Raw genomic sequence first — 19,651 nt, forward strand, 5'->3', positions numbered from 1 at the left:
GCTTCCTGACTCCTAGCTTCCAGACTCTCATTCCTGCTCCCACCCCTCCGTCTTGCCCCCGGTCCCGACGTCCTCTGCCAGGACTTCAACTGCCTGTAAACCAGACCGTGACACTGGGATACATGCCTGCATAGCAAATACTCTCCCACTGAGCTCTGGCCTTTCCCAGGCCAGCTTACTCCATCAATTAAAAACAGCACATACAAGAGGATTTTTTCTAAAAACCAAGAACTTAAAAACGGAGCCTTTGCTCACAGCTTCTGGTTTCTTCATTGACTGTCAGATCCTGACCGCTGGCTGCTCTCACGGGTGTTATTTCTTGGCTCCTGGCTCATCTCAGACTCAGAATTCTGATGACAACTCAGAAATCTAACCAGCTCTGGTCTGAAGCTTGTGCAATTATTGATATCTCAAGGTTTTGGTTCTAATTGCATGCCTCTCCTCATGGATTTGTTTGGAGAAACCGGTCTGACAACAGCCGTGAATCATCGCTGTCCTTAACATGAGTCTCAAGCTAAAGTTGCTGTTCAGGTGTTGTGATGTGATCTCTCCCCAGCCAGCTTTACTTTGAAGGTTTGAATTCTGGGAACCACCTCAAGCCACTGATTATGCTTCGATAAAAGGCACATTAAAACCTCCCACAAACGGGTTGCCACAACCTGTTCCTCCCCAGTCTGCAGAAGAAGAACAAGTGAGCAATGGTATTATTCTTGCCACCAGGCAAAGAGCATTCCTTGGAGAGCAAATGATGAGGATGGTGATTTTCTTAGTCCAACTCCTACGTTGACCTGTTCAGCTTCTTTGTTGATCATGATGTGTAGATGCCTTCTAAAAAGTGTGAAGGAAGCGTTGGCTATTGTATAGGAGCGAAACAGGGAAATCTGCTCATTTTGGTTTCTCTGTTTCTTACTTTTCCAGTTGTAAGTTTCAGTTCTCCACATTTCTGGATTGGTTTGATTTTTTAAAAAAGTCCTCGTAAAAACTCACCAGCAAGTGTCCTCAATTAAACACGTGTTTCTATGCAATTCTGCTATGCAATTCTGAATAAGTTTGGCCCAACTCATAGCCGTGGACATGCCTTAGACTTGGTGTTCACCTCTATGGATGTTGGTGATCTGACACTAACTAAAAGCGAAACGAAAGAAGTGCCATGGTCAGATCACTTCCTGGTGCAACTGGACTTCTCCGCAACCCTTCCCCTCTGCAGGGAGGTGGGACCGATTCGGATGGTCCGCCCCCGCCACTTAATGGATCCAATTGGCTTCCAGAGAGTGGTAGGGGATGCTTTATCCCAAGTTGATGGCCTTTCAGCTGATTCCCTGGTGGCACGCTGGAATGCGGAGTTAACCAGGGCTATTGACTGTCTGGCTCCGAAGCGCCCTCTCCGATTGCATGGAGCCCGGACAGCCCCGTGGTTTTCCCCGGAGCTGAGGGTGATGAAACAATCGTTGAGACGGCTAGAGCGCTGGTGGCGGAAAACTCATTCTGAATCAGACCGGACACGGGTTAGAGCTCAACGTCGAGCCTACCAAGTGGCAATGGCGACGGCGAAGAGGGCCTTCTTCGCCGCCTCCATTGCATCTGCAGAAAACAGCAGCAGGAGACTTTTTCAGGTGGTTCGCAATCTATCGGAACCACCTGTACCACCGGGGCCTGGTAGGGACCCCAAGATCTCCTGCAATGCTTTTGCCAAGTTTTTTGCAGATAAAATCGCTCAGATTCAGAAGGAGGTAGACTCCACCGTGGGAGCAGGGCCAGGGCGGGAGAGTGCTAGAGTTCTGTCTGGTCCTGTTACATGGGATCAATTCCAATCTGTTACCTCCGAGGATGTGGACAGGCTGCTTGGACAAGTGAAACCGACCACCTGTCTCCTTGATCCTTGCCCATCCTGGCTGATAAAAGCAAGCCGGGAAGGGCTGGGCGATGGGCTCTGCGGGGTGGTGAATGCTTCCCTCTGTGAGGGAGCCTTCCCAGACCCGCTGAAAGAGGCGGTCATTAAACCGCTTCTTAAAAAAACATCTTTAGACCCGGCCAATTTGGCCAACTATCGCCCAGTCTCAAATCTGCCATTCTTGGGCAAGGTGATTGAGCGGGTGGTTGCTGAACAACTCCAAGCACGCCTGGAGGAAACGGACCATTTGGATCCCTTCCAATCAGGATTCAGGCCTCACCATGGGACTGAAACTGCCTTGGTCGCGCTGGTTGATGATCTCCGGCGGGCTAGGGACAAAGGTGAGAGCTGTTTCCTAGTTCTGCTGGATCTCTCAGCGGCCTTTGACACCATCGACCATAACATCCTTCTGGACCGTCTAGAGGGGCTGGGAGCTGGGGGCACTGTCATACAGTGGTTCCGCTCCTTCCTCCTGGGCCGTGTCCAGAAAGTGGTGGTGGGGGATGAGTGTTCAGACCCCTGGGCTCTCACTTGTGGGGTGCCTCAGGGTTCTGTCCTCTCCCCCATGCTTTTTAATATCTATATGAAGCCGCTGGGAGAGATCATCAGGGGGTTTGGACTGGGTGTTCATCAGTATGCAGATGACACCCAGCTCTACCTCTCCTTTAAATCAGAACCAGTGAAGGCAGTGAAGGTCCTGTGTGAGTGCCTGGAGGCGGTTGGAGGATGGATGGCGGCTAACAGATTGAGGTTGAATCCTGACAAGACAGAAGTACTGTTTTTGGGGGACAGGGAGCGGGCTGGTGTGGGGGATTCCCTGGTCTTGAATGGGGTAACTGTGCCCCTGAAGGACCAGGTGCGCAGCCTGGGAGTCATTTTGGACTCACAGCTGTCCATGGAGGCGCAGGTTAACTCTGTGTCCAGGGCAGCTGTCTACCAGCTCCACCTGGTACGCAGGCTAAGACCCTACCTGCCCGCAAACTGTCTCGCCAGAGTGGTGCATGCTCTAGTTATCTCACGCTTGGACTACTGCAACGCGCTCTACGTGGGGCTACCTTTGAAGGTGACCCGGAAACTGCAATTAATCCAGAATTCGGCAGCTAGACTGGTGACTGGGAGTGGCCGCCGGGACCACATAACACCGGTTCTGAGAGATCTGCATTGGCTCCCAGTACGTTTCCGAGCACGATTCAAAGTGTTGGTGTTGACCTTTAAAGCCCTAAACGGCCTCGGTCCTGTATACCTGAAGGAGCGTCTCCACCCCCATCGTTCAGCCCGGACACTGAGATCCAGCGCCGAGGGCCTTCTGGCGGTTCCCTCATTGCGAGAAGTGAGGTTACAGGGAACCAGACAGAGGGCCTTCTCGGTAGTGGCGCCCGCCCTGTGGAACGCCCTCCCATCAGATGTCAAAGAGATAAATAATTACCTGACATTCAGAAGACATCTTAAGGCAGCCCTGTTCAGGGAAGTTTTTAATATGTAACGCTGTACTGTTTTTAACACTGATTGGGAGCCGCCCAGAGTGGCTGGGGAAACTCAGCCAGATGGGCGGGGTATAAATAATAAATTATTATTATTATTATTATTATCTGCCTAATCTTTCTGGTATGCTATTTTCACTTACGTTGAATTTTATGCACACTTTGTTTAATTTATTCATTGCATTTATATCCAGCTTTTTTCAAGGAACTCAAGGCAGTGTGCCAGGTTCTCCCCTTCCCATTCAGTCCCCACAATAACCCTGAGAGATAGCTTGGGCTGATTGGCAGTGACTGCCCCCAGATCACCCAATGAACTTCATGACTGAGTTGGAATTTGAGCCCTGGACCTCCAGCTCCTGCTCCAACACTCTAACCACTACACCTTAGTATATGCATTTTTGCAAAATTTGGAGAGGTGTGAATTTCCAGGGATGGTTGTCCTTCGCTTCACATCCTGTTTTGGAAATTGAAAATTACAAAGCACTGCTTTTAAATGTGAACAGAATCAGATTTCTCCCACATCTCCCTAGTCTGCCCAGTGGGGAAGCAGCTGAAGACAACTGAATGAGCATTCTTACTATTGCCTTGGCAGCTGTTTTAGCAATTGTACACAAACAGACACATGCACACACACAAGGAGTCTTGCAGCAGGAAGATTAAGTGCTGCACAAAGTTTTTCATCAGAAACATGTGGCCTCAAGTGCCACAATAAATAGCTGGTCTTCCAAGTGCCATAATAAGACACCTTTTTCATGTATTTGCAATTCCTTTGATTATAATTCCAAAACAATTTTCTAAATTTATGCTTTGGTTGTCAGTCTAATCTCTGGGAGTAGAAGGGCGTATGAGATGGGAAAGGCCTGTGTGGAAGGAACTTGGTCAAAGCAGAAGGGAACTGGGTGGACAGAATGGAAGAGCTGGAGGCAGAGTTTCATCACCATTTGTCTTATCTTTAGAAGGTGTGAAGAACGAAATGCATTCCTGGAAAAGCTACAGCATGCGTAGGCAAACTAAGGCCCAGGGGCCGGATCTGGCCCAATCGCCTTCTAAATCCAGCCCGCAGATGGTCCGGGAATCAGCATGTTTTTACATGAGTAGAATGTGTCCTTTTATTTAAAATGCATCTCTGGGTTATTTGTGGGGCATAGGAATTCGTTCATTGTTTTTTCAAAATATAGTCGTCCCCCCACAAGGTCCGAGGGACAGTGGACCGGCCCCCTGCTGAAAAAGTTTGCTGACCCCTGAGCTACAGGCATAAATCCCAGGCCACAGAAGCAATCTGTTGGCAACTGATACTATCAGCATGCATGTAGTCAGGTGCCATTGGCTACAGGCTGGTTTTATGACTCAATTTGCTTCTATGATTTACTGTTGAGTCTCACTAGAAGAAGAAGAAGAAGAGTTTGGATTTGATATCCCGCCTTTCACTCCCCTTCAGGAGTCTCAAAGCGGCTAACATTCTCCTTTCCCTTCCTCCCCCACAACAAACACCCTGTGAGGTCAGTGGAGCTGAGAGACTTCAGAGAAGTGTGACTGGCCCAAGGTCACCCAGCAGCTGCATGTGGAGGAGCGGAGACGCGAACCCGGTTCCCCAGATTATGTGACTACCGCTCTTAACCACTACACCACACTGGCTCTAATTGATTTGTTCATAGAACTGACTGGTTTTAAATGTTTAGGTGTTTGAATGTTTTTTGTGTGATTGTTGAATGTTTGAATGCAACTCAGCTTGCAGAAGAGGGGTTCTGCGGGGGATAAAACAGACAGTGGACTCAGCTGTAAAGAAACAGCCATTTGAATGTGCTATAAACATGCAATACCAGATGGTGCCAGAGAGCAGGAAATTTTAAAATGCAATTTTCCATAGAGATTTTTTAAATTTTGTTATAACAATCTAATTTCTGACTTATTTATAGTGGGGTTTTTTCTGTGTCTAGATCCACCCTATAATAGGGCCTCCTGAATTATCTCTGTATCTTTAACCTCTTGAACTGACCTATCTATCTCTTTGATTCCAGACCGATATGCCTTAGTTTGCATAAGGTTTGACAACTTCTTCCTCATCATCCTCATTGCTATTCATCATTATTAATATTATTTCTCTGGCACTAGCTGTATGTCATTTCCCTGGGCCCCTACAAAGCGGCACTTCAAAACAGTTATTTGGTTCAGTTATTTGATACCAATAAAAAAGACGTCATTTGTGACCTGTGCTCAGTTACTCAGTGGAATATACCCATCAGATCTGGGTTGCAGAGTGATGCGTGAAGAGCTTTGGCTTTTTGTTAAAATGTTTTTTAAAGAGGCTCAGGACAGTGCCATAACCTTGGCAAAAACTTGGTAAAAACTTATACTGCCTGCCATGAATCAAATTTATGCCAAAGGACTTATGTCTGCTATATAGGCACTATTGCAGGAATGCTAAGTTACATCCTCATATCATGGCTGGCTGGACCACACAGCCCTGGCAGGAATACCCAGCCCAGTGAAAACCAGTTGCCACAGGAAAAGACCACACCTGGCCCTAAAATACTGCTCTCAATGGGAAACAAGGTTGTTACTTGGCACATCTCTTTTGACTATTTAAATGATAGGTTCCCAAAACAAAAATGAGGGAAAAAGTCACTCAAGTAGGTTGCCTGTTTAAATAGTAGATGTTTCAGTGATTATTGTAAAAAGGAAAGGGGGGGCATTTTGTTTGAATTGTGTGAAAGTTTTATTGTTTCTGTTCTCAGTTTTAATAATTGCATCTGATGTTGGTGGATACTGTGATTATTTGCAGTTTCCTGAGACTGTAATGTACAGCGGTACCTTGGGTTACATACGCTTCAGGTTACAGACTCCGCTAACCCAGAAATTGTATCTCGGGTTAACAACTTTGCTTCAGGATGAGAACAGAAATCCTGCAGCGGCGGCAGCAGGAGGCCCTATTAGCTAAAGTGGTGCTTCAGGTTAAGAACAGACCTCCAGAACGAATTAAGTTCTTAACCCGAGGTACCACTGTATTTCTTTGTCTTCCAGTAAAGTGTTGTTGTTTAGTCGTTTAGTCGTGTCCGACTCTTCGTGACCCCATGGACCAAAGCACGCCAGGCACTTCTGTCTTCTCCAGTAGAGTAGGTTAGATAAATCAGATATTATTATTATTATTATTATTATTATTATTATTATTCCATTGCTTTCCAAACGAAAAGTGACCAATGAGTCCATAAAGTACACAAAGCGTAAAAGCTGTTAAAAGCAAATGCACCAAGGAAGTATGACAAAAGACAGATTTTTTTTACCCAAGAAGTGCTCATCCAACCATACTTTTTACAGCTGCAGTTGATGCACCAGGTAAAGATCAACCAAATGTGTCAGCTGTCATCTTTAAATTAATTTGTAACTCTAATCGCTCCTAGACTTATCTGACGTATTCAGGCGAGGGAGGATTTTCATAAACTTTCCATAAAACAAGTTTCCGAACATGTTACGACGCAGGAAAAGTGCCTGCCTGGAGCTGTTCAGAGAAAGGATCTGAAATTGGGGGGGGGGGGGAAGGCCCTGAAATTCAGGCACAGCAAATGAGATGCACTCACACCCACGGGACAGAGCGCAAGGCGCCCGACTCGTGCCTCTCTGCAACTCAGAGTCATGGAAATGCCGGCACTAAGTTCTATCTTCCTCCTCCTCCTCTTCTGCCTCCTGATTGTCCAGTTTGTGAAGCTGCAATGGAGAAAACGACAATTCCCTCCAGGACCAACGCCTCTCCCCTTTATCGGATGCCTATGGCAGCTGAGGTTTTTCAACGTCACTCGTGAGAGCCTGACCAAGGTATCTATTTCCCAGCAGTTTGATTGGCCGACAAGATAGAGGAACAGGCAATAGAAAAGGGAGCTTAATGGCCAGTGGGTTGATAAGAGGAAATTGATAGGAGAATGGTGGTCAAGCTCGGTGGTCAAGCTTCCGTTGTTCATGCAGATGGTCCTTTGTTTAATCTCCAGCATCTGATGGTAGTCTTCTCTCTCTAAAACCCTAAAAATCACCTGCAAGTCACTATGGACAAGTCACTGGATGCACCAATAGTCTGACTCATCTTAGGGCTTCTTTTGATGCTCTAGGTTTTGGAACTTTGGATATGCTAAAGTCTTGGTTGTCAAACGATTTTTTTAATTCTGGGGTCTCTGTGGCCACAGCCCCCTTATTTTCAAATTAGGGTATTGGCTGTCTTTAGGATGATTACTTTGGGGGGGGGGTTGGCCAGTGTGCTCTGTTAGAAGTCTCCGCGTTTTAAAATTTGGAAATTTAGAAACGAATTCTTGCTGCAGCACATCGTAAAAGCAATTATACCTTCTGGATTCATGCTCAAGTTGGAATTCTGTATTCTTTATCTGTCAGAAGAAGGCTGATCAATCAAAACATGTATGATACTGGCTTTGCAGAATGTTTGTTTTCATGAGATTCTGCATGTTATTTCCAGTTTGTCAGTGTCATAGCATATGAAGATGACTCTATTGGCCATTAGGGTAGGATACTGATTTTATTAAGTTAGAATCTTAAAGTTGTATTGTGCATGCCATAGATTTATATTTTACTTATAGGCTACCTTGACTTTTCTTTCTATCCATAAAGTCCATAAAGTATGTTTAGCCTGGAAAAGAGGACAGTGAGAGGAGATATGATAGCTATCTTCAAATATATTAAGGGCTGTCACACGGAGGAGGGAGGAAGCTTGTTTTCTCCTGCTCTGGAGGGCAGGACTTGAACCAATGGCTTCAAGTTACAAGAAAGGAGATTCTGACTAAACGTTTGGAAAAAACTTTCAGACAGTGAGTGCTGTTCAGCAGTGGAACAGTCTCCCACAAGAGGTGGTGGGCTCTCCTTCCTTGGAGGTTTTTGAACAGAGGTTGGATAGCCATCTGTCATAGATGGCTTAGCTGAGAGTCCTGCATTGTAGGGGGTTGGACTAGATGACCCCTGGGGTCCCTTCCAGCTCTAAGATTCTATGATTCTACTGCATGCAAAAATAGGGTTATTAGGAGAAATTCCCTCTAAAAAGCTGAGTGATTTTTCATGAGGATTCAAAAGCAAAATTTCAAATTGCTGCAGAAATGTGGAGGGTTGCATTTAAGACTGAGAAAGTGAGAAACTGAGAGATGCCCAAACTCTCAGATTCACCCATCACTGTCTGCCACTGAGATTCAGCCCATCTCCTCTTTGGAGCCGATTGCAATGTGAAGCAATCAGCAAGGTTTATCGAGCCCCTTGTGAGCCACTGTACGTGGCTCTGACGGCTTTAGAAGGTTGCAAGGAGGGCAAAGTGGCCTCACTCTCCCCAGGGAGCCCTGCCAGGCACCAACCTTGCCATTGTTTAGTCACCAAGCAAAGACCTCTTTGTTTTCCTGGCCAGCGATATAATACTGTATTGCTGTTTTTAATGTGTTCAGATGGTTTTGTTATGGCATTACTAGGCACTTCGCTGCAAACCCCCCCCAAAAAACTTTGGAGCTTTTAAAATTGGGAAGCGATGCATGAATTTAATGAACTTAGCCCAACCCAAAACTAAGAACAGAATTGCTCAAAGGTTGGGTGTGGTTTTTATTTGCCTGAGCTTCCCTGGTGTTTTCCTACAGGTGGCAAAATCCTACGGGGACATCTATACTGTATGGTTTGGTCTTCACCCTGTGGTAGTTCTGGATGGGTTCCAAGCTGTGAAAGACGGTCTCACCACCCACCCAGAAGATGTAGTTGGCCGGCCAGTAGTCCCGTTTTTTAGAGCTCTGGCAAACAATAAAGGTAAGGCTGTTTGTCTCGCTTGCGTAGGAATCACAGGGTCATGTTGTTCCCATAACAGAATTGAAGGAGTGGCTCTGTGGTTTTAGTGGCATTCCTCTTTAGTAGACTTTGGTTATAAAGAGCTCAAAAACCTATTGCTTATGAAATCAACTGGCTGCTTCACATGGTTCAAATCTTGGCTTAGCAAGACCCCACAAGCTCCTCAGCTTCCAGAGAGAGGGGCTTGCAGCTCCTCCCAGACCCCTTTTGCATTATATTTGGGAAACTGTTTTGCACCCAAATACTGATGAATTTTCACAAGCACTTAATTCTGATCCCCTCCTACAAATTGATGCTCAAGGCAGTTTATGGCATGAAATATCATGTATGATCATGACAGAATTAGCCATAAACAATAAATAAAATGTATTTTGCATAAATCATAAGATATAAAACAAAGATACAAAAAGAAATCAATAAGAGCAACGACCCACCCTCCCACACCCAAGCAATATCCCAGCTCAAGTGTCTGTTTACCAGCTTCAGTTTTTGTAGCTGGAGTCAGTCCATCCATCCATCCATCCATCCATCCATCCATCCATCCATCCATCCGTCAGTCCTTCAGGGCTCTGCCCTCCCAGCACAGATGGAAGAATGTCTTCCAGGGCTCACAGCCAATATGCTCTTTGGCCTCTTTAGCAGCCTCAGCTTTTGTAGCTGGAGTCAGGGTCTATGCTAGTCAAAGTCCTGGCATTGGAAACAGGGCTTTGGTGGCAACCTCCTAGCATAATTTCGAAGGGTTTGGATTCTGTGCTCTGAATGCAAATAATGGGTCACTGCAGCAGTCCACAGCTGACTTTCAATGCCTCCAGGTATCTTGCTGTCAACGGGCAGTACATGGAAGCACCAGAGGAAGTTCTCGCTGATGACTCTGAAGACATTGGGGCTGGGGAAGAGGACGTTGGAGTACCAGATCCAAGATGAAGCTTATCACCTGGTGGAGAACCTTAGGAGCACTAAAGGTACGGCACAGCTCAGGGTTGGAGGGAGAATGTGCCCTTTAATTTATTTTCCAGTCCAGAACCCTGTTTTCTTCTTATGCTCTCATTAATTTCAGCAAGCTAAATCTAAGAGCAACCTCAGGAAGTTTTAAGGTTCCTCTTAGTTTTGATTGCATCTTAGACGGAACATGCATTTATTCACGTTTTATGTCTGTGCTAATAGGCATCTGATTTGACCAATGGTTGCAAGCCATAAATACTGATTGCACTGGATTCCAGTTTTAGCCTGCTTTCTTCTCCTGTTCTCAAAGAGGAGATGAAAACACCAAACAAAATACCTTTGGCTAGAGACCAAGGGAAAACCAGCAGGTTTTTGGAATCGTGCAGCCAAGATTTTTTTCCTCTCCAAACCTTGTATGAAGAACTGCAATAGATACTTGCAGTGCTTAAAAAAAATGTTTAGGGGCACTCTCATTTTCTGCCCCTCAATGAGGCCAAATTTAGATTCACAAAATGTTTAGGGCAGGGGTTGGCAAGGTTTACCTTGCCTGGGCCGGTTCACTCCAGCAGAAATCCCTCCATGAGCCGGATCGCGCATGTGGCCACGATTTCTGGGATCTGTGTCTGTGCAGATGCAATTTCTGGCACTGTGGAAACGAGTCCCCATGCTGTGCTGCGCCGGTTTAGCACAGCACGTGGAGACTTGCCGAGTGGGTGACTCGGTTTGGGGGTGGCTCATGGGTCAGTTAAACAACCCCTGTGGGCTGCTTGTGACCCATGGGCCTTAGGTTGCCTACTCCTGGTTTAGGGCTATGCGTACCCCTGCATCCCCCCAGAAAAAAAAGCACTGGATACTTGCATTTATTGCAATTATAGCCAAGCTTCCTTCCAGGGACCTGAAGGCAGGATACACTGATCTTCCTTACCACCAACCATTTTTACCTTCACAACAACCCTGTGAGGTAGGTTAGGGTGAGAGAGAGTGATATATGAAAGTCAACCAGTGAGCTTCAAGGCTGAGAGGGTGTGTGAGTCTGGATCTTTTAAATCTTAGTTTCATACTCTAACTGCTGCCCCTTGCTGGCTCTTCAGATCTGCATCCTGGGTTGGCTGAGTGCAGAGGCCATGGCTGATTCCTCAGATTAAACCAGAAAAGTGTCCCCATGTCTCTGTTGCCACTTTACTCAATGAGAGAATTTCAGCATCAAAATATTTTGGTCTTGCAAGGCAATTAAGGTATCCCAGGAATCAAACGATGCTGCTTCACATTGAAATAATAAGCATGGCTGAGATAAGAACTTCTTGATATCTCAGACTTGTAGCATGAAAGAAACGCTTCTCTTTTACTTCTGAATTTAAGTTTTCTACAGTTCTGAAATCACATCACGGCCCACACTGGGGCTTTTCTTCTGAAGCATCTCCCACACCACCACACACACTTTGGCTATTTTTGTTTATGGTTACATCTCACCCAAAAATAGTATACTTATTAAGACCAGCCAAAAAATTACAAAATAGCCAGCTGTGTAGGAATTATCTTGGGGTCAGATCCTGCATTGCTGGTTGACTGTTTTGTAACTTTTGGGCTGGCTTATTGAGTTGTTTTTGTTTTTATTATGTATTTTGTGTATATTGTGATTTTGTGGTGTAGCTACCCTGAGACCTGCAGGTATAGGTCGGTATACAAATTCAATTAATTAATTATGTCATGGATTTTTGTGTTTTTATCTTGTAAACTGCTCTGTGATGCTTGGATGAAAGGCTGTATAGAAATTTAATCAACAACAACAATAATAATGGATAACAACAAATAAATTTTCCTAAAGCAGCCCCCCCCCCCGCCCTGGACAAAAACCAAACAACAAACAACTTATCCAACAACAGGAAGCAAAGTGTGGTGGAAATAGGAAGAAACTAAAAGATGGAGTTCTTACAAATTAGGCATATATTTGGCAAGGCGACCTTTCAGGTGCCAAGTTGTTAAGGGCTTTATATATTAACGGAAACAACTTGATCTTGGCTGGGTAGCAAATCAGCAGCCATTGCAGGTCTCTGAGCACAGATGACATATGCTGACAAGGCCTCGCTCCTGGTAGCAATTGTGTTGCAGCATTCATGCGTTGAAATAACCAATGCATGAACTGCCTTTGGCCAAGCTTTCCCAGTCCAGGAACAGTCATAACTGACGTACTCATTTCAGTTGGTAAAAGGCATTTCTAGCCACGACAACTATCTGAGCCTCCCGTGACCAAGCTGGATCCAGAAGCTTGCTGGGACTCATGGGAATTGTAGTCCCAAACATCTGGAGGACACCAGGGGGGCAAATGTTGGTTGTCGTTTCTTCTGCTACATTGACAGGGTTGGTTCACAAATGGGCACTTGATGATTCCATTTGCAGGGAAACCCATGAATCCGTCCTTCGCTCTGACCCTCGCCGTTTCCAACGTGATTTGCGCCGTGGTGTTTGGGCATCGCTTCTCTACTGAGGACAAAAAATTTCACGAGCTCCTGGAAGCAATGGAGGCCATATTCAAATTTGCAGGCAGTCTCGGTCATAACGTAAGCAAGTCGCTATTTTGCTTTGCTTTTCAATATTTCCTTTCCCGAAAGGAACAGCAGTAAAAGGTTTCACTTTTGCTAGACAGTTTGTGGTGAGGGAAGAATTTCCTTAGAAAATAAATGCAATCATATTTATTATGATATTTAACAATTATTATGATAATTAAGTTTGAAGGAAGGCCCAAGGAGTCCAAAAAGTTTTTTTTAAAAAAAATGCATGTAAGTGAACTTGAAGATGAGCTAGAAATCTTTCAAAGTTCTACCCCAAACCAAACTTGATTCATGTTCTGTTCACATGTCATTTATGGGAAGTATTTTCTGGTGCAGTTCAGAAATTATTGAACTATTTCATACCCTTCAAGTGTTCTGATAAAATCGGGACATCTCACTTTTTCTCATGAGAGCATGCTGCTCATTGTGGGCACCGCAATCTCAGGGCCACACTCTCGCATGGGTCACATGACTTCCCCCGGAAGACCTGCACCTGGTTTTTTGCCTCGATGTGTTGGAGGGTATCCTATTTCAGCCTACTACCTAAAAGGCGGATGTGGGTGGCACTATGGTCTAAACCACTGAGCCCTGGGCTTGCTGATCGGAAGGTCAGCAGTTCGAATCCCCGCGATGGGTTGAGCTCCCGTTGCTCGGTTCCTGCTCCTGCCCACCTAGCAGTCCGAAAGCACATCAAAGTACAAGTAGATAAATAGGTACCACTCCAGCGGGAAGGTAAACGGTGTTTCCGTGTGCTGCTCTGGTTCACCAGAAGCAGCTTAGTCATGCTGGCCACATGACCTGGAAGCTGTCTGCGGACAAATGCCGGCTCCCTCGGCCTTTAGAGCAAGATGAATGCCGCAACCCCAGAGTCGTCCGCGACTGGACCTAACGGTCAGGGGTACCTTTACCTTTACCTAAAAGGCCTTCTGAAGCAGCTAGGCCTCAACCAGCCCTATAGTTGAAAGAGTGTGGCAGGCCTCTCTAGGGAGGGATTTCCACTGAAGGCTCAGCTCCTCGTAGCTGTCACCTAAGCCTCTTCAGGGCTTTCCCAGATGACCTGAACATTGCTTGGGAAGGTTCATATAGAGATAAGCGATCCCATGGTTGCCTTGGACATGAAGAAGCTGCCTCACACTGAGTCAGACCTCGGTTCCAGCTAGTATTGTCCACACCGACTCTCCAGGGTTGCAGATGTGGAGACATTGCCAGACCTACCTGGAGATGACAAGGATTGAACCTGTCTCCTTCTGTGCACAGGACAGGTGCTCTAATACTGAACAGTGACTTTCTCCGCACCTCCATCTGTTCATGTCTCTTTCCCCAGATTTATAATGTCATGCCCTGGCTTATGAAGTGTATCCCAGGGCCTCACAAGAAGGCCTTGACCGCCCGAGACTTTGTGTGTTCGTTCATAAGGAAGGAGATCAACAAGCACCAGATTGCAGGACTCTCAGATGACCCTCAAGATTTCATTTATAGTTACCTTGCTCAGATAGAGAAAGTAAGTAGCTGCTTTGTTCATGACCAGAATCATGATCAGGATGTGCTGTCCTCATCCTCTTCTCCATAATTTGAGCAATTGCTCCATCCCCAATTAGAATTTGTATTTTTCTTCCTGCTGGGAAATGCTCCTTTATGAATGTTTAGCTGCAAGCCCTTGAAAAGTTACAGCTGCAAGGGTGACATTAGGTGTGTCCATTTTTCTATTTCTTCTCTTCTGCAGACGAAAGACCAGCCCAAACCAGCCTACGATGAAAGTAACATGATCCAGTGTATATTTGACCTCTTCTTGGGTGGAACAGAGACATCCAGCACCACTCTCTACTGGGGAGTTCTGTATATGGTGCTTTATCCAGACATCCAAGGTGAGATCATGTAACGCTGCACCACTTTCAAATTGTGCAAATGATGTTCAACTGCTGCGTCTTCTGAATGATGCGGAAGAAAGCAAAATGTCTTTCATGCCAACCAACTGTTGTGTTGGGATGAATTTGCTAAAAAGTTTTGCATGCGCTTTTTCGTGTGTGTAAATAAATGTGTTTGGATTCCACTCAGCGAACATCCAGAAGGAGATCGATGCGGTTGTGGCTCCCGGTCAAATGATCAGCGGCGAGGATCGCAAGAAGCTGCCCTACACCAATGCCGTGGTCCATGAGGTCCAGCGCTTCAGCAACATCATCGCGGTTGGGTTGCCCAGGTTATGTGTGAAGGACACCATGATTCGACAGTTTACCATTAAGAGGGTAAGTGAACCTCTACTGCCCACATCCCCTGCTTCCTTCAAATGTCTAAGAAAACGTTGCAGAGGTGTATCAGATACCACTTTTAGTTCTACCATCGAAAGAAAGCTGGCCATGTTTTCTTCTTGGGCAGGAAATGACATTCTGCCCACTGTACATCTAAATCACATGGCTTCCCCCAGAGAATCAAGGGAACTGTAGTTTACCCACAATGAAGCTACAGCCCCCCCGCACCCTCAATAAACTGCAGTGCGCAGAATTCTGTGGGAGAAGCCATCTTCTCTAAATGTGCTGTACAAGTATGGTGTCCACACAGCCTTTGTGTCTTTCCCCATCGCAGAAGATGTTGCACCATACCTGAGAGGTGAAGATGCTCAGAGCATTATCTCTGGCCAACAAGAGGCCAATTGAGTCTCTCTTTGCCAGAGCCCTCTGCTTCTCCAGTTTGGTAGCGAATCATGCAATTAATTGAGAGAGGGGTTTTACTGAACTGAGAGCTGAGAGTATGATCTGCTTCCCTGGAGCAAGGCAGGACTGAATCTCTGACTCTTTCTTTCCAGGGCACCATGATCTTTCCAAACATGGCTTCTGCCTTGTATGATCCCAACGAATGGGCGACGCCTGAAAGCTTCAACCCCAACCACTTCCTTGACAAGGACGGAAATTTTGTTTGTCCAGAAGCCTTCATTCCATTTTCTTTAGGTAGATGAAAAGGCTGGAGACAAAATCTTGGTGGTTTCCTTGAGGGTTTTGCTTTGCATTGTTGGGAGTTGAAAGACATAGTAGCACGCCTAAGGCTGCCCAAGGAGTATATGAAGAACATAAGAAGAGCTTTGCTTGATCAGGCCAATGGCCCATCTAGTTCAGCATTCTGTTCTCACAGTGGCCAACCAGACGCCTGTGAGATGCCTTCAAGCAGTGAGGCGTTCTCAAAGTAAAGGAAGGATTGAACTCTGATTAATAAGAATGCACACAGAGGCTTGAACCAGCAAGACTCTGGGAAGGGTGTGTATAATAATCTCTCCCTCCACCCTCCGGCCCAGGTCGTTTTATACACAAAAGAACTTTTACAGAGTGTTCGTAAGAACCAATCAGATTTCTTCTGAGCATTTCAACAAACCCCACGTGAGGACAAAGTTAAACTACCAAAACTAATTAAGCACACGTATTTCTGGGGTAAACAAAACAGAACTACAAAGGAGTGCATTTGGCAACCCCGGGAGGTGATAAACAAGCAATATACATGATAAGAAGGACGGCCAGGAGGACAGCAATCATTATCACCTTTATGTGAAACCTGTTTCCTGGCCCTAAGATTAACATCCTAAGATTAACATATCAGAAAAGAAACTTCCCACTGTCTTTGATGTCCCAGGATGCCTGCCTGGCGAAGCAACTGGGCTGTGTATGTGACTTGTCAAGAAAGAGAAATGGAACAGGGATGCAGAGATGTGGATTGATCAAGAATCATATCAAAATAGTTCAAACCCAGTCAACGCAATGTTTTCATTGCTGACACAGATGGCTTACTCTATATTTGTTATAATTCCTCATAGCAATCCCACCTGATCACTACAAAGCAGGATTCAAACACAAGAGCCCTGTCCTCTTCCATGGTTTCCAGCAACTGGTATTCAGAAGCATTGCTGCCTCTCCAGCTGTGGAGACAAGCTATCATGGCCAGTAGGAATACATATTTTCTTAGGAGGGGCTCAATTTCATAGAAACACAGGGGGCTGCCTTGTCTACCCTGGCAGTGTCTTTCCAGGGTTTCAGATGTGGGGAAGGGAAGGAGGACCTTCTAAGCCAGGCATAGGCAAACTTGGCCCTCTAGATGTTTTGCGACTACAACTCCCATCATCCCTAGCTAACAGGACCAGTGGTCAGGGATGCTGGGAGTTGTAGTCCCAAAACATCTGGAGGGCCGAGTTTGCCTATGCCTGTTCTAAGCCATTCCTGGAGATGTTCCACCACTGGCTCAGGTCAGCAGATTTCCCCATGGGAATCCAGTTTGCCCCTCTAGGCTCCCAATGCATCTTCATGCCCTGGGATGAGCCTGAAATCTCCACATTAATGAGCACTTAACCTCAGGCCCTCAGCAGCAGAGGGTGGTGGGGTTTTGTGTCAATACTGAGCAAAAGGGTTGTGAAAGATCTAGATACAGTGGTACCTTGGGTTACATACGCTTCAGGTTACATACGCTTCAGGTTACAGACCCCGCTAACCCAGAAATAGTACCTCGGGTTAAGAACTTTGCTTCAGGATGAGAACAGAAATTGTGCTCCGGCGGCGCGGCGGCAGTGGGAGGCCCTATTAGCTAAAGTGGTGCTTCAGGTTAAGAACAGTTTCAGGTTAAGAACGGACTTCTGGAACGAATTAAGTACTTAACCCGAGGTACCACTGTACTATTTTTCTGAGAAAGGTATGCCCTGCTTTTCAACTTAAGAGTTCTCCAAATGGCAATGGATGTAAATTTATTGGCACCTAGTTGGCCACTGTGAGAACAGACTAGATGGGTTTCCCATTTTCCTGATCCAACTGCGGAGCTCTCCTTATGTCCTTATGGTGCACAGCCTGACTTCATCTCTCTCCTTCTCCTACAGGGCAGCGAGTGTGCTTGGGAGATCACCTGGCCAAGACGGAGATGTTTCTTTTCTTCTCCAACCTCCTGCAAGCGTTCACTTTCCACTTGGCGGAAGGGTCAAAAGATGTCAACACAGAACCTATTTTGGGGGGCACTTTGCAGCCTCACTACTTTGAGATCTGCGCTATCCCTCGATAGACCCGGCATCTCATGTCTCTTTGGAAATCTGCTTAGGAAAAGTTGCAAGGTGAAAACATGCTGTGCTGTTAACCCAAGGCCGCCGACTTCTGGTGTGGGGTTGCGTAGCTTCTTCAGAGTCCTGAGAATCAAAACTTTTGTCGTGAGACAAGGAATAAGTTTCTAGACCTCCTGACTGCAAAGGAAAAGCCTGGAAATACACAACAATACCTGTGAATAAGGTCTGAGTGCAGCGGATCCCAAAGTGGGCAATATCACCCCACAGGGGCAGGGGCATTACTGGGGGGGGCAGCTAAGAGACTTTGAAAAGCTGGGGTCACTGGGTCAAGTTCATCCATTTTGTAGAATTAATTAGATGAAACATTTTAAACTGGATTTTGAATAAATGTGAAGTTAATTGTTACTATTTTGAATTTTATTGTGTTATTATCTTCCTTTAAAAATTTTTTTTTAAATTAAATTTTCCATTTTAACAATTCAATCAAATCACATTAAATATTCCAAATTAAAAAAATACATATCATATAGTCCAAATATTCCACCAAATTATAAATTTTTATTGGGGCTTCCCATGCTTCAGGTTTGGTGGGGCTCTGATCATCTTATATCTCTACTGCCTTGAGTTTCCAATAGTTCCTTTAATTCTTGTTGTTGTTACCTTTCCTTCGTTCATGGCCTCTGAGTTGTTTCGTGTTATTATCTTCCTTAGCGGGTTTGTGCAAACCGCTATAATGAATAATCCTTTTTACAGGGTAGGGCAAGCCAGGACACTGGGGATGAGTTTATGGAACCAAGAAGGTGGGTGTCACTGTCCAGAAACATTTGGGGAATTACTGGTCTAAGGTATGACTTCAACATTACGCAGCTCTTCTTATTCTTGTCTTTTGGCCATAGGCACCCTAACTGGCCGTTGTCTCTCTCTACTGACCTTACCTGACATCATGTCCAGCCTCAATGAACACTGCTCCAGCCTTCGATTCAAAAAGGTGCAGAAAACACCCACAAAGATGGAAGATCTTAAATTAATCACTTAAAAATTTCCTCCTGTGTTGCTTAGTTTTCTGCTTTGCTTTCTTTTTTGCACAATCATTTTCTGACTCTGTTCTGGATGCTGCAGAGCAGTCGTATCTGGGATAGACTTATTTCTGTTCATGCTCTGATGAGGTCTCTTGGCAACACCAGTTCATTAACACCAAGTCATGGCTCACAACCATTTTCCTCTTCTTCCACATAGTTAGGCCAGCCACAAGATGATTTTTTGCTGATATTAGTGTGGGTGTGTTAAAAGCATTGCCTCTGTATACCAGTTGCTAGGAATCACAAGGGAGAGAACACACCCTTTAAATTAATACTATGTTACTTTCATTTTTGAGGGATACGGGTGGCGCTGTGGGTTAAACCATAGAGCCTAGGACTTGCCGATTAGAAGGTCGGCGGTTTGAATCCCGTGACGGGGTGAACTCCCGTTGTTCGGTCCCAGCTCCTGCCCACCTAGCAGTTTGAAAGCACGTTAAAGTGCAAGTAGATAAATAGGTACTGCTCCGGCGGGAAGGTAAACGGCGTTTCCGTGTGCTGCTCTGGTTCATCAGAAGCGGCTTAGTCATGCCGGCCACATGACCCGGAAGCTGTCTGCAGACAAACGCCGGCTCCCTTGGCCTATAGAGCGAGATGAGTGCCACAACCCCAGAGTCGGTCATGACTGGACCTAATGGTCAGGGGTCCCTTTACGTTTACCTTACTTTCATTTTATTGCAACCCCTTGTTTTTCTCTAACCTTCTTCATCTTGAAACATGAAGAACTAAGTTCTCCCCACCAAGGAGAGAAGTGCTTTTGACCACCCCCACCCTTTTTTTTGAAGAATAGTCTTGAATAAGAATTCCAGAGTTAGAACCTTTAGGCCTGTGTATGTCAGCACAGGGCGGGGGAACCTGTGCCGCCCCCCCCTCCAGAGGAC

General features: G+C 45.7%; 1 protein-coding gene across 1 annotated transcript; it reads left to right on the top strand.

Moving 5' to 3' along the window:
* Nucleotides 1-6,746: 6,746 nt before the first annotated feature.
* On the top strand, nucleotides 6,747-18,108 carry LOC128414879 (cytochrome P450 2J4-like). Its single transcript, XM_053390806.1, has 9 exons — nucleotides 6,747-7,182; nucleotides 8,982-9,144; nucleotides 9,996-10,145; nucleotides 12,523-12,683; nucleotides 13,999-14,175; nucleotides 14,398-14,539; nucleotides 14,730-14,917; nucleotides 15,475-15,616; nucleotides 17,518-18,108. Exons 1-9 carry the CDS (start codon nucleotides 7,003-7,005, stop codon nucleotides 17,694-17,696), a joined length of 1,482 nt encoding a protein of 493 aa, XP_053246781.1. The 5' UTR covers nucleotides 6,747-7,002; the 3' UTR covers nucleotides 17,697-18,108.
* Nucleotides 18,109-19,651: the final 1,543 nt, after the last annotated feature.

Source organism: Podarcis raffonei, chromosome 5 (genome assembly GCF_027172205.1).
Source record: "Podarcis raffonei isolate rPodRaf1 chromosome 5, rPodRaf1.pri, whole genome shotgun sequence".
Taxonomy (NCBI): Eukaryota; Metazoa; Chordata; class Lepidosauria; order Squamata; family Lacertidae; genus Podarcis; species Podarcis raffonei.